General features: G+C 41.3%; 3 protein-coding genes across 3 annotated transcripts; 2 read left to right on the top strand and 1 right to left on the bottom strand.

Moving 5' to 3' along the window:
• Positions 1 to 15: 15 nt before the first annotated feature.
• On the bottom strand, positions 16 to 1174 carry GCK72_003576 (uncharacterized protein; the record flags this gene model as incomplete). The annotated part of the gene is made up of 3 exons (XM_003107332.2): positions 16 to 207; positions 263 to 654; positions 1075 to 1174. 3 exons carry the CDS (start codon positions 1172 to 1174, stop codon positions 16 to 18), a joined length of 684 nt encoding a protein of 227 aa, XP_003107380.1.
• A 1928-nt stretch (positions 1175 to 3102) lies between these two features.
• GCK72_003575 (uncharacterized protein) lies at positions 3103 to 7742 on the top strand (the record flags this gene model as incomplete). The annotated part of the gene is made up of 6 exons (XM_003107414.2): positions 3103 to 3253; positions 3309 to 3460; positions 3509 to 4188; positions 4713 to 5255; positions 5875 to 6624; positions 7547 to 7742. The coding sequence occupies 6 exons, from the start codon at positions 3103 to 3105 to the stop codon at positions 7740 to 7742; spliced, it is 2472 nt and encodes an 823-aa protein (XP_003107462.2).
• A 701-nt stretch (positions 7743 to 8443) lies between these two features.
• GCK72_003574 (uncharacterized protein) lies at positions 8444 to 9286 on the top strand (the record flags this gene model as incomplete). Its single annotated transcript, XM_053724131.1, has 3 exons — positions 8444 to 8521; positions 8809 to 9112; positions 9189 to 9286. The coding sequence occupies 3 exons, from the start codon at positions 8444 to 8446 to the stop codon at positions 9284 to 9286; spliced, it is 480 nt and encodes a 159-aa protein (XP_053592776.1).
• Between the last annotated feature and the right edge of the window lie 4681 nt (positions 9287 to 13967).

The following is a 13967-nucleotide window of genomic DNA, read 5'->3' as shown; positions in this document are numbered from 1 at the left end:
CAACGATATCTTCATCTAAGCTAAATGACGATTGATGACGTCATCAAGAGCATACTCCAAAGCTTCGTTGGTTCCCTTCATCTGACTGATCACTTCACGACTCCATTTGAAGTACTCGTTGACACGTTTCTTGTCCCAACCGATAGGAGCCTTACGTTCCAAATCGCGCAAGTTGTACAGTTTGTCAGCAAGATGCACTAGCTTGGTCTGAACAATTATAGATATAGGAAAGGGTACTGTAAGAGCTTTTATCAAAGCGTACCCTATGACTATGCTTTCCATAGTTCTCAATCTGCAACTTCTTTCTCTCCGCCTTTGGCAACGCCTTATCGTCTGTACACTCCTTGACCACTTCCAACACTTCATCTCCAAACTCTTTCTGAATCTCTTCCAAAGAAGTCTTCGTATCCTCCACAACGTCATGTAAAACTGCACCAGCCAACGTCACTGGATCATAAACTTTCGCCTCATTTGTCAGAATATACATTACTCCGATCGGATGGTTGATGTATGGTGTCGCGTTATCCTTACGCTTCTGATGGCGATGACGACGTGCTGCGAAGTCGGAGGCCTTCATAACGAGATTCCAGTCGACCAATTCCGTCTCTTCTTTGAGTGGCTTTTCTGGCTTTTTGTAGTCGTCTTCGTCGTCAACTAGAAAATGGAACAGTTGATAAGATGTAACAAAACTTTCTATATCTTGCTCAGTCAGTTTTCAGCCAAGCTCAATGAAACTTACAATTTTGAATTCAGCTCGCCAAGGCGGTTCATATGAGTATAATCTTAGGTTGGTTCCCATTACGAAAAACTACGGTAGGTGTGCGCCTTTAAACTAGATGAGAGGTATTGTTGTTTTCAAGATGAGACCGTAATATGGCATGATTATACTTATTCGAAGCGTTTTGACGAGCCCAATTCGAAAATATAATTTGAATTAAGCTTTCCTCAAAAATTAACAATTTACAGCAGTTTAGAAAGTCTGAAGATTTCTTAATTTTCCCCATGATTTTGCTTGAAATCTGATTTTCAGCAATACCAAAATTCAAGCTACAGTAATCTCCTATCCCAACTCACCAATTTTCAACTTTTTCTCCAGCTCCTCCTGATTTTTGTGCAACTCTGGATACAATCCATCGAACTCAACGAGCTTTTCTTCGTGCTTCTTGTCAACCATACTGGAAAATGATTGTTACATTTTCAAAATGAAAATTGAAGGGAAAAGAAAGAGACGCAAGAATTTTTCAAGTTGAGATTTCTAGTAAAAAACTATGAAAAATCCTGATGTTTTCAGTCACTGGCCACTAGCAGCTGGCTAAGTGGAGAGGAATGAATTGAGGCCTATGTACGGCAGCGTTGCAATAGGAAAAGTGAAACTAAACTGGTTCAATCTATATATCTTCACACGTCTGCGTCTCTCACTTTTCCTTTGTTCCTCTCCTTCACATTTTATTAGTCATCCCCGATGCCGTCTCAAGATTACGAAATTGGGGGATAGTGGGAGGTGGTGGGGAAGAAGGACGATTAAAAAAAACAGTAAACACTTTTTGAGAAATTGGGCAAGAAAATGAAAAGAACAGGTTGTATGTAGTGTATTGCGAGGAAGAGACATGATAAGGGAGAGAGGGCAAAAGTTCGAGGCTGACCAGAAACCAATTCACGTCATCTTGATAGCTTCAGATGAGTAATCAACATGAAGAGTCTGAGGCAGACTTGCAACGGGCTGGGCCGATTTGAGATTTTTCACCTGTCCGGCCTGGCCCGGGCCGGTCGGCTGCAAACCGGAGACTAATTGGGGAAGCCAAGCAGAGATTGCTGTCAGAGGCCGGTATTTATACCGTTCTGGGCGATGGTAACCCCCCTGTTTCATGTCTTATATTTTATGGGAATGGGAAGTTGTCAAGTTTCATTTTCCAGTCTTCGCAATTTCGCGAATTTTTGGTAAGCATTTCCAGAACTGTTCTCTCGATCAGAACTATGCCTTGCTCTTCCTTTCCAGAACTTTCTCAACATAACCTAGTTTTACGGGAGGAAATGACAAATGGAATGTTGAATCTCCTTATGGTATCAAACTGATGAATAGCGAATACGACGAAGAAGAACTCGTTCCCAATAAAGAGTTTATTGAAAAGAATAAAGATACCCAAGCAGCGGTGATTATATACTGACTAGTATTATCATAACAGTAAATATACAAGAAAGGTCTCTAGAAAACGATAACAAAAGATTTAGAAAATGATAACAAAAGAGCCTAAATCTTTTGTTAGAAATGTTTCATGATCTTACCAAAGATCATGACATGGAAGTCAAAATCTCAATTGTTCTCACTTTATTTTCGATTACAACCGTTCTGAAAAGGATTACTGTCGAATTTTTAATATGATTTGATTGCTTGATTGACTGATATTCTCCTTATTCTGATTACTTTCATTATCATCAATGTTGCCCATTTCTTGTACTATAGTTAAAATCTCAATATATGTCTGTATTATGAATTCAAATTTTTCTCTCGTGCGGAATTTTGACTGTTTTTTGGTTTCTCGGCTTTTTTTCGTGTTGATAGCCATTCTTTGGGCTTTTTCTACATTTTTTATTCAGAAGTTGTTTTTGCGTTTTTAGCCGAAAATGTAGATTTTTCTCGCCATTTTTTAACCGAAAAAGCGGTTTTCCGATCATTTCTCGAAGAATCCCCGTAGTTGTCTCATTAAAAATAACTTCTATTCAGTTTTTCTCTTCGCTTTCTCCGGTAATTTTAATCGAAAAAACACCGATTTTGACCGCCGCAACGGGGCGGAGCGAGTTTTCCTTGCACAGAAAAATTTGAATTCAATAATAACTTCGAATTGATATAATTTCAAATCTGAAAATCACGGCCTCCTGCAGAGGCCCTCTCAAAGTACTGTGCGCAGTGCATTGAGAGGGCCTCCGCTGGAGGCCGTGAAAATATCTGAAATTGAATAAAAATGAATTTTTCCGCCAAGTCCGCAATCTGACGTGACGGTGTTTGCGTACATTTTGCAATGTTTGCCGAGCCACGCACTCCTTTTATGGACTTTTTGCACCAATTTCCAGCTAAATTTCAGCCGGTTTTCCATCCAAAAAATTATGGAAATCGACGACTGTATTCGTGAGAATATACCATGGTCAAATCTATCCGCTGATATTAAAGTAATCCTCGGAAATTCGTCGAAAGAATATGAGAAACGGGTTGTCGAGTATTCCATTCAGAATCAGTTGAGGTATAAGGGAAATTTAGGTATTTCTGAGAGTTTTCACAGTGAATAAAGTCTAAAAATGATTTATTGTTACAGTCCGGCACATGAAAAAGAGCGAGGAGGCATATTATGATCAGTTATTGCGGTTTTCCGAGTCACACCTGATGCTCTACCCGTATCATTTATCGGATATCACTGTCACAGAAATGAGACTTTCTCCGTTTAGTTATTATGCTAATATACTGACAGTGAGTGTTCAAATTCATTGAAAGATCCGTAAAAAGTAAAAATTTCAGGAAATGCTGAACACTGAAAAATCCTACGATTCTCTTCCAAACTTCACCGCAGCCGATGCTGTCAGACTTCTAGGAATCGGGCGGAATCAGTACATTGAACTGATGAATCAAACCAGATCAAATCGAAAATTCCTTCGTCGCAGCAAGACGGCCCGTGAGCTCCTTCCCCAAAAACCCGCAAAAATGGTGATCGAATCATGGTGGATGACGAATGTCGGCTCGATTCTGGAGAGCGATGTGAAGGCGTTGAGTGACGAGGAGAAACAAGTCATCGATCGACTTCTCGACACGAATTCAGCGATTCCGGCGGGTCTTCTGAAGTATTCCGTCGTAACGTCGTTGTATGATCGAGGATTGGTTTATTTCGATGTGCCAGTTGACGACAATGATTATATCTACGTGGCGCCTCTAGATGGTTTCGTTATGAATCGAGTGCTAGGCGACTATTTCGAGACATTGCTCTATAAGATTTTTGTCGCTATCGATGATCAGACGACAGTTTTAGAAATGTCTCAAATCCTTCATATCAATCTGCAACTCGTTAAAAACGCGATTTCTCTCTTCTGTCGGTTGGGATTCGCTAGAAAACGAGTGACTGGTGCTGAGAATTTGACGATTCACACCTCATGGACCTCGAATTCAACAGTGACGACGCCAATGTCGCCGGTTTCTCCGATGGCGTAAGTCATAGTCTCTAATTTTAAAATTTCAGCTCATAACATTAAATTGTCCCGATATCACCTACCGCCATACCGCCAAACCGGGCCGAAACGGTCGGCGCGTAACTCGCTTAAAACGCAATGTTATGAGCTGAAAAACATACCAAAATGTAGATCTCGCCGAGTTCTATGTATATGACCTACTACGGACCGAATGACATATCTTTAATGTGCCGTGGAAAAAGTACACGCGAAAATGGCAAAAAAACTATTCTAGTCCGGCCCGCGGTACATTAACGATGAGCCATCCAGCCGGTTGCTCAAAAATATACTGAAATGTAAATCTCGACGAGTTCTATATCCGTGACTTACAACGGGACGGATGGCCGGTAAAAAGGGCCAAAAAACTAAAGTGACCAAAAATGTCACCATGGCCCGACCCGCCGCATATTAAGGATCTGACATCCGGTCCGTAGTAGGCGACAGATATAGAATTTCAGCTCATAACGGTCACCTACCGCTCCCTCTTCAAAGAAATGTTTCAGAAGCATGATCACAAACACATCGGATGAAATGAATGAGTTGACGAAGACGTTATTACGAGGAGACGACGATGAGGCAGACGAGGCGTTGTCTCCGGTTTCAGAAGACACCGCTCTTCGGGCGTCCTCTCCGAACCCGTCTCTCAATGATTCAGTAATGACTTTTCAATCCCTTACTTCATCTCAAACTGCTTCCGATCTCTCTGGTAACGCTGGAACAGTGAATCGAGCTGCCTTCATCTTCGACTCAACACTAACCGCTTTCCTAATGATGGGAAACCTGTCAGCCTCACTAAAAGGTCATGCAGTGGCTCTGTTCGAAGTGGGAAAACTGGCCGACGAGCAAATGAAGGATTTTCTGGAACAGCTGGAGACAGTGAATCAGTTTGCAGAAGGAGATGCTCAGAGATATTCAATGCACGCGACGGCTCTGTTGGATTCGTTGAAAAGTTTGCGGCAGGAGAGAGAGGCGGATTTAGTGAGAGGAGAGAGTTTGTATACGTTGGATGAGAAGAGTCGACAGAGAGTTTTGGCTAAAAGTTATGGGTGAGTTGGCTATGAAACTGAGAACTCTGGCGTGCCTCTGCCGCTGTTCCGGGAAAAAACGAAACGATAAACAATTTTTCAGCCTGAAAAATGTTTGCGGAAAACTGAAAAAATGAGTCAATTTTTAGTCAAAATCGATCGTTTCTATCAGATATGCGTTTTTCACTAGGATCATTTTCAGCATAAAATAGTGGTTCTCACTGGAAATTCGACGTTTCCGCTCCGAAAAGTTTTTAAATAAGTAAAAATCGGGTATTTTCAGGCAGAAATTCATCATTTCCAGCAGCGGAAATTTTCGATTTTTGTCGGAATCTATCGTTTTTCAGTCGAAAATGACAAATTTCGTTAGAAAAAGTTCCAGATTTTTACAAAAAAAATCGTCTTAAATAAGTCGATAATCTCAAAAGTTCGACTGGAACTAATGTTTGCGGAAAAAAGCGGAAACTGAGAGTTTTTCGTACAGAAAGCCCAGAATCGTACAGAAATCAGTCGTAAACATTCTCAAAAAATGGGAAATCCTCGGAAAATCCCTATTTTCCGCTCCAAATGTTCCAAGTTTCTCAGACAGCACAGAAACGACGGACTTTTCACTTTTTTCCAAAAAATATTAATTTTGCAGAATCCTCGTCGCAATGGCACCGTTATCAATCGAGGCATGCGCCATCCCCGTCCAATCGGTCCCATTCATTGGTCCACCCAATCCGGAAACGTGTTCTCCGTGGTTCCGTCTTTCAATATATTCCGCGTGTTCTAGTGGTCCTCCGAGTGTATTTCTTCCCCATGGCTCTCGTCTCACCACCCTTCCACGCCTTCTCCAACAACAGATCGGAACTAAAAATTGTCGAATTCTGGTGTCGAGTGCGAAACACGAACCACATATCATAACTGCTCAGAATGCACTATTCGCACTGAACGATATGTTGGTGTACTCGTCGATATTCGTTCAATCAGTGCCGCCAGACAGTGACGATCGGGATAAAATGGTTCATGTGCCGTTTCCATTCAATGAAGAAGAACTGAAACAAGACGATGCATTCTGTAATCATCCGGCGATTCAGAAGCTTCGAAAACGTCTCGGATTGGATCAAATGGCTGGATACGTGATACTTGTGAAGCGAAACGTCGAGGTGACAGTTCCGATGGCTGGAGGTTCGGATATAAGTGGAAGGACGAAGGCGGAGAGTAACATAATGCAAGATGTATCAATGAATGAAGACCGTGATGAGTTGTTGACTCGTCTCATGCCGGGCACTTGTTTCGACGACTTCTCATTGCTCGATTGTGTTTTTGGAATTCCGTTGTTTGACTCGATTTTGAATAAGACGATATGTCAGAGGATATTGTCGCATGGACTGTTGGAACAGCAAAAGTAAGCAATTGAGAAATTGAAATAGCTAATTAGCACTTTTCGTTGCAAAAACAAGAAATTTTTCTAAAAAATTTAATGTTTTTAACTATAAAAACCATCAGAAACGGAAAAAATTCCACGTTTTGCTGTGGCTAAGCGACTACAAACTACAAATCTCAGTTAGCTTCAGAAAAAGTTGAAACCGCGTTCGGTCAGTTTTCTTCGTTTTACCCGATTTCCTAGGCACGAAAACTCAGTTTATTGAAATTTTAGACGAAAAATTGGTATTTTTCATCTAAAATCCATAAGAATTAAATTCCATTCGAATGAAAAAGTTCGGCTTATCGAATTCTCAAAAATTATTGAAATAAAAATAAATATTTAAAAACTTCTGCAAAAGTGATCTGAAAAAAAGTCGCCCCCTGTGATCTACATCATTCTTATATATAAAACGCATGTGGGGTTTGTCCATCTGTCCCAATGTCCGCAAATTTTGAGAAATGAGAAAGAAAGGCGGCCGGGCCCAAAATCGAACTTGCGCTCTTTGCGCAGAGACCGCCGCCTTGGACCACTCGGCCACGTGGACACATTTCTAAGAAGGGGTACACGTAAATAAGGAGAGGCCAGCCGGATGAAGAGACGAAGGCGCGGCAGCCAGGCTGGTACGAAATAAAACGAAAAAGTAGAAAGGTTTATGTTTTTACCCGCGAAAACTATGTAATTAGAACTGAAATAGTGCGAAAAGGACCGTTGTCGGAGAATATTGATTCCTATAATAACAAGGCGTTTTGTCGCGCCTTCTCTTCAGGTCATTACATATTTTTGATCTTTTTTTTCATAAAGAAAAGTTTTTATCTAATCTAACAGAGGTAGATCAAATAGTAGTATTCAGATTTAAATATTGCAACAGCTTCCTAATTTAAAGAAAACTCTAATTTTACAGCCGAATTAACATCCAAAACTCCAACAAATGTGTGGTGGAAATGACAAATGAACTAATCGAAACAGCCAACAATGGACTCACCAAAAGCTCTCAACTCTTCGTTGATGGTGGAGATCAAAAGAACTCTCAAATCGTACCGCCCGTACGACCCATATTTTTTGATTCTAGTCAACTTATCTCCTATGGAACAATTTGATGTAGTCACTTCTATAATGACTTGAGCTCAAAACTCGCTTGTAATAAGAAATGTATGAAGCAAATCGTTTATTGATAATTATACAGGGTTTTCGATTCATTCAGTTGTGTGTGTGTTCATATAAATTTGCTTAGAAAGGGGAAAAATATGGGGGCAGGAAGTGATGAAGAAAAACGCATTGGAAAAGAGAAAAAAAACATTAAAGCGAAAAAAGAGAAACGGGGATTACTGTAACACGAAAGAAATAGAAAACGAACAATTTTAAATTCAGAGAAGAGCAAAAACAGTTCCGTGACGCGTGGTATCCGGTGTTTGAAAGAGGGAAAAGGGATTAGATATATAAAGGGGAAGGAATTGAATAAAAGAATTGCGCGAAGTTTTCGGATAAAAGTAATTCGGGAGGGAGGGTCGTTCGCATTAATATAAAACAGATTTAGCTTAAAAAATGAATCGAAAAAAGAAGAAACACAACAACTTATTTGATTGAAAAAGAAAAGAATTACTCGATTATTTTGAAGGGGAATGGAAATTCGTTTTTTGAAGAAGATCGAAGAAGAATTATTGAGTAGTCTCCTGTCGCACTTCGATTTTCTCCACAACCATATCTGGATTCATTTGGGTCGCCTCCATTATAGCTTGTGAGAGTTCCTGAAATTCAACGGTTGAATGGGAGAACGAAACAAAGAAAAACTCACCGCGTCATGATCAATATCTCCGTCGGAGTGAATGGTGACACGATGCTCGACGTGCGTCTCGACGACACCATCCTTCTCCGTCTTGTAAGTGATCGTTTCGATCGTTCGATTGCCTTGAGTCACGCTTTTCGAGGAGACGTATTCGCCGAGTCCCTAGAATTAAGAGAATTGAGAACTCTCGTCAGAAATTCACAGTTTTCAATCAAAAATCGCAAGAGAAAATCAGGATTTTTCCATCGAAAATGGTCTTTGAAATCCAGAAAAATAACATTTTTAGTGGAAAACAAGTTTTAAGGCAAAATTTAATGAAAAATTGGGAAGAATCAGTCTAAAATAAGCTTTGATCGAGTTTTTTTGCATGAAAATTCCAGATTATTCTGGAATTTCCTTCCCCAGATTCCAGATTCTACTCTTACCTGCTCAGCCCATCCTGGTGGTGCCGCGTTCTCGCCTCCTTGCGCTTCATAAGTCATTGTTCTCGTCTGTGTCTCCACAATTCCAGTCGTGGTGTCACCTCCATTCTGATCGACGAGTGCTCCTGCACCTGCTCCAGACGGCGACGACGCCTTCTGTCCGAGCGGTGTCAGCTGTTCACGAGATCTCTCGACGTCGACAACACCAACTGGCACTTGATCACCATCGACAATGTAGTTTTGGAAGGATTGCGTCTGGACGGTATGCTTCACTTGAGACGATTTCACAGTTCGGCTGAAAATTATATAAATATGGAGTTTTTTTTCTGGATTTTCAGATCCAACTCACGTAATCTGTCGTCCATTTTCGTCAGTATACACTTCAACTTGTTCCGGAAGGTCGCTTGTCTCTTGCCACGTAGACACCGTTGTATAGGGTTGGCCGCTCTCCTGAAAACGATAGAGATCTATTGGGGGAATAGAATTCATATTGATATGAAAAAATTGGGTTGGAAATGAAAAGAAAGGCAGCCAATAGCAGCAGAGAACATAATTGATATTGTGAACTTGTTGGATGAATTGGTACTGTAGAAGATATACTTGCAAATCCGGCCGGCGCGTATTTTGCTTAAAACTCAATATTATGAACTGAAAAATGTACCAAACTGTAGATCTCGGCGAGTTCTATGCCCGTAGCTAACTACAGGCCGGATGGCGGATCGTTGTACCTAGAATGGTTTTTTCAGGCCCGCGGCATATAACCGATCCACCATTCAGTCCGTGGTAGATCACGGATGTAGAACTCGTCGAGATCTACATTTTGCTATATTTTTCAACTCATAATATTGAGTTTTAAGCGAGTTACGCGCCGTCCCGTTTCGACCCGGTTTGCAAGCATGGAAGATCGTCTACAGTACTCCACACATTCAGCAAATAAACCGTTTTTTTAAATAAAGTAAAAAAGTTAGAATCTTGGATTTCCATTGAATTGATCAAAAAATAAAGAGAGCAAACTAAGAATTTCAAAAAAAGAGAAGAAGCAACTTATGTTCTCTGAAACTGCATCGACCAACCAACCAATCTTTTCGTTTCCCGCCCAACTTTTTTCCAAATATTTCTTGCTAAATATGAATTGAAAGAGAAGCATCACTCGGAAAATAAAGAGGAGAAGTAGGGCACACACTGGTGGATGTAGAAGAAGCCACACTCTCGGGGGGAATGTACCCGACCTTTTTATGAGAAATCAAAAGTGATTTTGTGCGTGTGTGCAGGAAAAATGGAAAAGCTGTGCAGAGGTGGACTGCATTGTACTTATTAGCACGGCACGCTTCTTACAACCGCGCTCTACCGAAACCCGTGAAAATAGTATTCGATGGAGCGCAGTTGTAATAACTGTGCCGAGCTAAAAAACGTGCAATGGAAGACGCCTCGAATAGTGCGGAAAAGGAAAAGTGCAATAGGAGAAGCCCAGAATAACCACAACGACGACGACGACAACAAACTGAACCGAAGAGAACAGAAATACCAGAAACGACAACGGAAAAACAGAAACGGATAGGAATACGAAGATAGGCGTTCAGCAGTGTGTGTGTGATGGTCAGTAGTAGTAGTAGTAGTAGGCAAACCAATCGGCATATATAGACAGTTTCAGACATCATATATATATATATATATATATATATAGACATCATCTCAGATACCTCGAAAGAGACCGGTAGAGGCGCGTTGGCGCGCACAGTGAAAGTGCGCTCGGCGTGTTCCAACCGTGGCGAGCTGGCGTTTAGACGTTCCGCCCGTTGTATTGTGGCCATCAGTGACTAGAAGAATAGGAGGGAGTAAAAACACGAGGGGGAATGGGGAAATGGGGGCATTTTCTAGATATAGAGATCCGTTAAAAAAAGTAAAAATTATAATTGACACTGAGAAAACTTAATCATTTCATAAACTATCTAAGGGCGTGGGGGATTGTGTGTGTCAGAGGATTCAGAAGGATGTGTGAGAGAAAAAGGGAAAGTATGGAACATAAGGAAACAGAAGTTATCTAAGTGAAAATTAAAAGAAATACACACACAAACCCACACAATCGGGACACTATGAATCTGTCCGGATATCCGGGTGTCCAGATGTCAAAGTGTCCCAATTCCTTTGTAATAACCTATTCATGCATTCTTTGTTCTATGTCTACTATCATCGGGGATCCCTTCATTTCTACCAACCGGATCGTTCGGATTGAAACCCGACGTATAACCATCACCAGTGAGTCGGAATTGCTGCTCACGCGTCTCATGTCGTACTTCTTTCGTATTTTTCAGCTCTTTCGGCCGTTCCGATGACGTCACCACTACAGTAACCTCATTCATCGGCTCGTCGGCTCGTCGACCCGGCGATTTGTGCGTTCGATGCTCGGGCTTTTTTGGAGGAGACGGTGCATTTTGTGCAGGTTGAGGAGAAGAAGGTACATGCTTAAACTATTCGTGTATGGAAATTGTCTTTCTGTGTTGTGTGTATGTAGTGTGTCTATATCATGCAAATAAATTAAAAAAGAACATTCTGAAAAAAGGAGATTGAAAAAAAAACTGCAAATAGACTGCAAAAGAACTGCAAATATTAGGGGTTTTAATAAGTTTCAGATAGAAAATGGGTAATTTGATAGATAATTAGTTGAAAAAAACTTGGGACATTCTGAAATCACCTTTCTAAACATGAGAGAGGTTATTCTAGGGTTCTTTTGCACTTTCCACGCTAAATTTTAGATGATTCCTGTCGTCTTTTTTTTTTAATTTTTCTTTTTTCGAATTCGAATAATTAACTAATTACTTACCGGCTCATACTCAACGACGGCGAATTCTCTCTTCTCGTCATGCTCGCTATCCGATGTCTCACCACTTGTCTCGTTCTCACCCTTCTTGTTGCTCTTCTTCTTATCCTTCTTCTTACTTTTGTCACGCTGAAAGAATATCAAATTTTGTTCGATTTGCAACCCTTTTTCAAAAAAAAAAGTTGGAATTTTCCATTTCGTCTTGAGAGTTTGAGTAAATATTAAATGGGATACGGGGAGATAGACGGGGGGGGGGGGGGGCTAAGGGGGTCAGTTGACACAAAAAATCATCGCGCCGCTTTTCACACAAATAGATTTTGAGAAGTGTCAATATTCTTCCCCCCGTAGTATGGGGGAAGGTAGATCAAGGAAAATTATTGAGAGTTTTGGTTATAACAATTGTAGGTCAAAATTATTCATCAGAAACAGTTTGATCTACCAATCTAACAACTGCTCCCCTGATTTCTAATCTCTACCCATTTCCACACCCCATTCCCCTTCTTTTCCTTATTTCCGCAATTCTGCTTCTCGTTGTTTTAAAAGAAGAAACGGAAGAGACCGACACTCTCTAAAAAACGTCTCCTCCTTCTGTTTCCAATGTCTCAGCTATATATTCCCAATGGGCGAGAGAGAGGGAGTTCTCTCTTTCTTTCCCTTATATATATACAGAGATAGCTCATCACAACACGCAAACACACTGAAAAAAGAAGGAAGACGAAGAAGAAGTATCTTCTGTTTCTGTCTGTCTTTCAGAAACATAGAGATAGGAGAAATGGGGGCACAGCAGTGTATTATTGGCTTGCGGGGGGAGGAGGCTCCCAAAATTTCTTTTTTTGTCTTTCATTCTGGTTTTAACCAACTAAACTAAATCTATGGGGCAGAAGAAGGGAGAACTACTCAGTCGAAACAAACAAGCGCACAATTTTAAGGACTCTAAGACAGATTACATCTAACTGTAGTTTCAGACATCGAAACTTCGATAAACTCATAGTTTGAAGATTCTACAGTACTCTTATTTTTAATTTTAGGAAAATAAGTCACTTTCCACATTTTCTATTAAACTGTGCCAAAGACACTTCAGAAACCCTCTAGCACACACATCACAAATCAAACCAACCTTAAACCCGAGTCTTGCCAAGAACGACATCCTTTCGGGCTGTGGTGACATTTGAAGAGGTGTCCACGAGAAGTGATGAAGGCCCGTTTCGTCTTCCGATACCGAACCGACGAATGAGGGCACAACTACAGAATGACTAGTGGTAGCCGCTGCTTCAGGGTCTTGAGAACCAGCAGCGGTGGTGATGGCAGTAGAGGAGGAGGAGGGAGCAGCAGAGGCGCCAGAGAAATAAGCGGTGGCTGTTGAGAGGTAGGCGTGGCTTCGCACTGATGTCGATGTCTCTCGTAGCACATACGCTGGCTCTAACTGTACTTCGGCACGTCGCTCGTGTCTGACCTCCACATAACAGTCACCTTCTTGGGTGAATCCTTCGATACGGGCGGGTCTTGGAGCATCATAGGTCAGAGATGATGGGATGTAGTTGATTGCATTGAGAGTGCTGGCAAGAGTACGACTGGTGTCCATTTGCTCAGCAGACTTAGCGAGAGCATCATGAATTTCTTGTTCTTCCTTTGTGAGCTTTTCTGGCTTTTCTTCTTTTTCAGGTGTCTTCTTCATTGGCAACACTCTAGCAATCAATCGGACATCTTTCTTCTGATTCTCTTCCGGCTCATCCAGATCTTTAATAGCCTTGGAACTTCTGTTGAACAGATTCCACAAGAATCCAGATGAAGAACCACTGTGATATTTCTGTGTAAACCGTTCTAGTGGCATTCTCTTGACCTCATTAGCCAGTTCCGTCATTTCAAGTGGTCCATTATACCGAGTAATTGGGAACGAGTAGAAGACTGGGTGCAACTTGTGGTGGTCGACCTCGTCCTCTTCCCCAGAATGACGAATGCGTGGGATCAGGCGATACTTCCGGACTCTGGAGTCTAACGAACTATGGAGTGGAATATTGAATGGCATGATCTCTAACTCCGAGTTCAAATTCGTTGTTTCAAGTGGTCCAGAGTACGAAGTTGATGGGTAGAAAGAGATATCAAGAGTATCTTTTGCCACCTGTTTCTTTTGCCCACGAAGGAAACTGAAACGTGATCGTGGTGGAAGATTCTCTTGATCATCATCTTGCTCGGATGCAGACTCTTCAGATGAATTGGTTGCTCCGAAATTGTACTCTCTCACGACTGCGTACTCAGAAATCGGCACAGTTTCCAATTCTCCTTCCTTAACAGTTTCCAC

Source organism: Caenorhabditis remanei, chromosome I (assembly GCF_010183535.1).
Source record: "Caenorhabditis remanei strain PX506 chromosome I, whole genome shotgun sequence".
Lineage (NCBI taxonomy): Eukaryota > Metazoa > Nematoda > Chromadorea > Rhabditida > Rhabditidae > Caenorhabditis > Caenorhabditis remanei.
The sequence above is the reverse complement of the archived record's forward strand: the minus strand, read 5'-3'. Positions and strand labels throughout refer to the sequence as shown.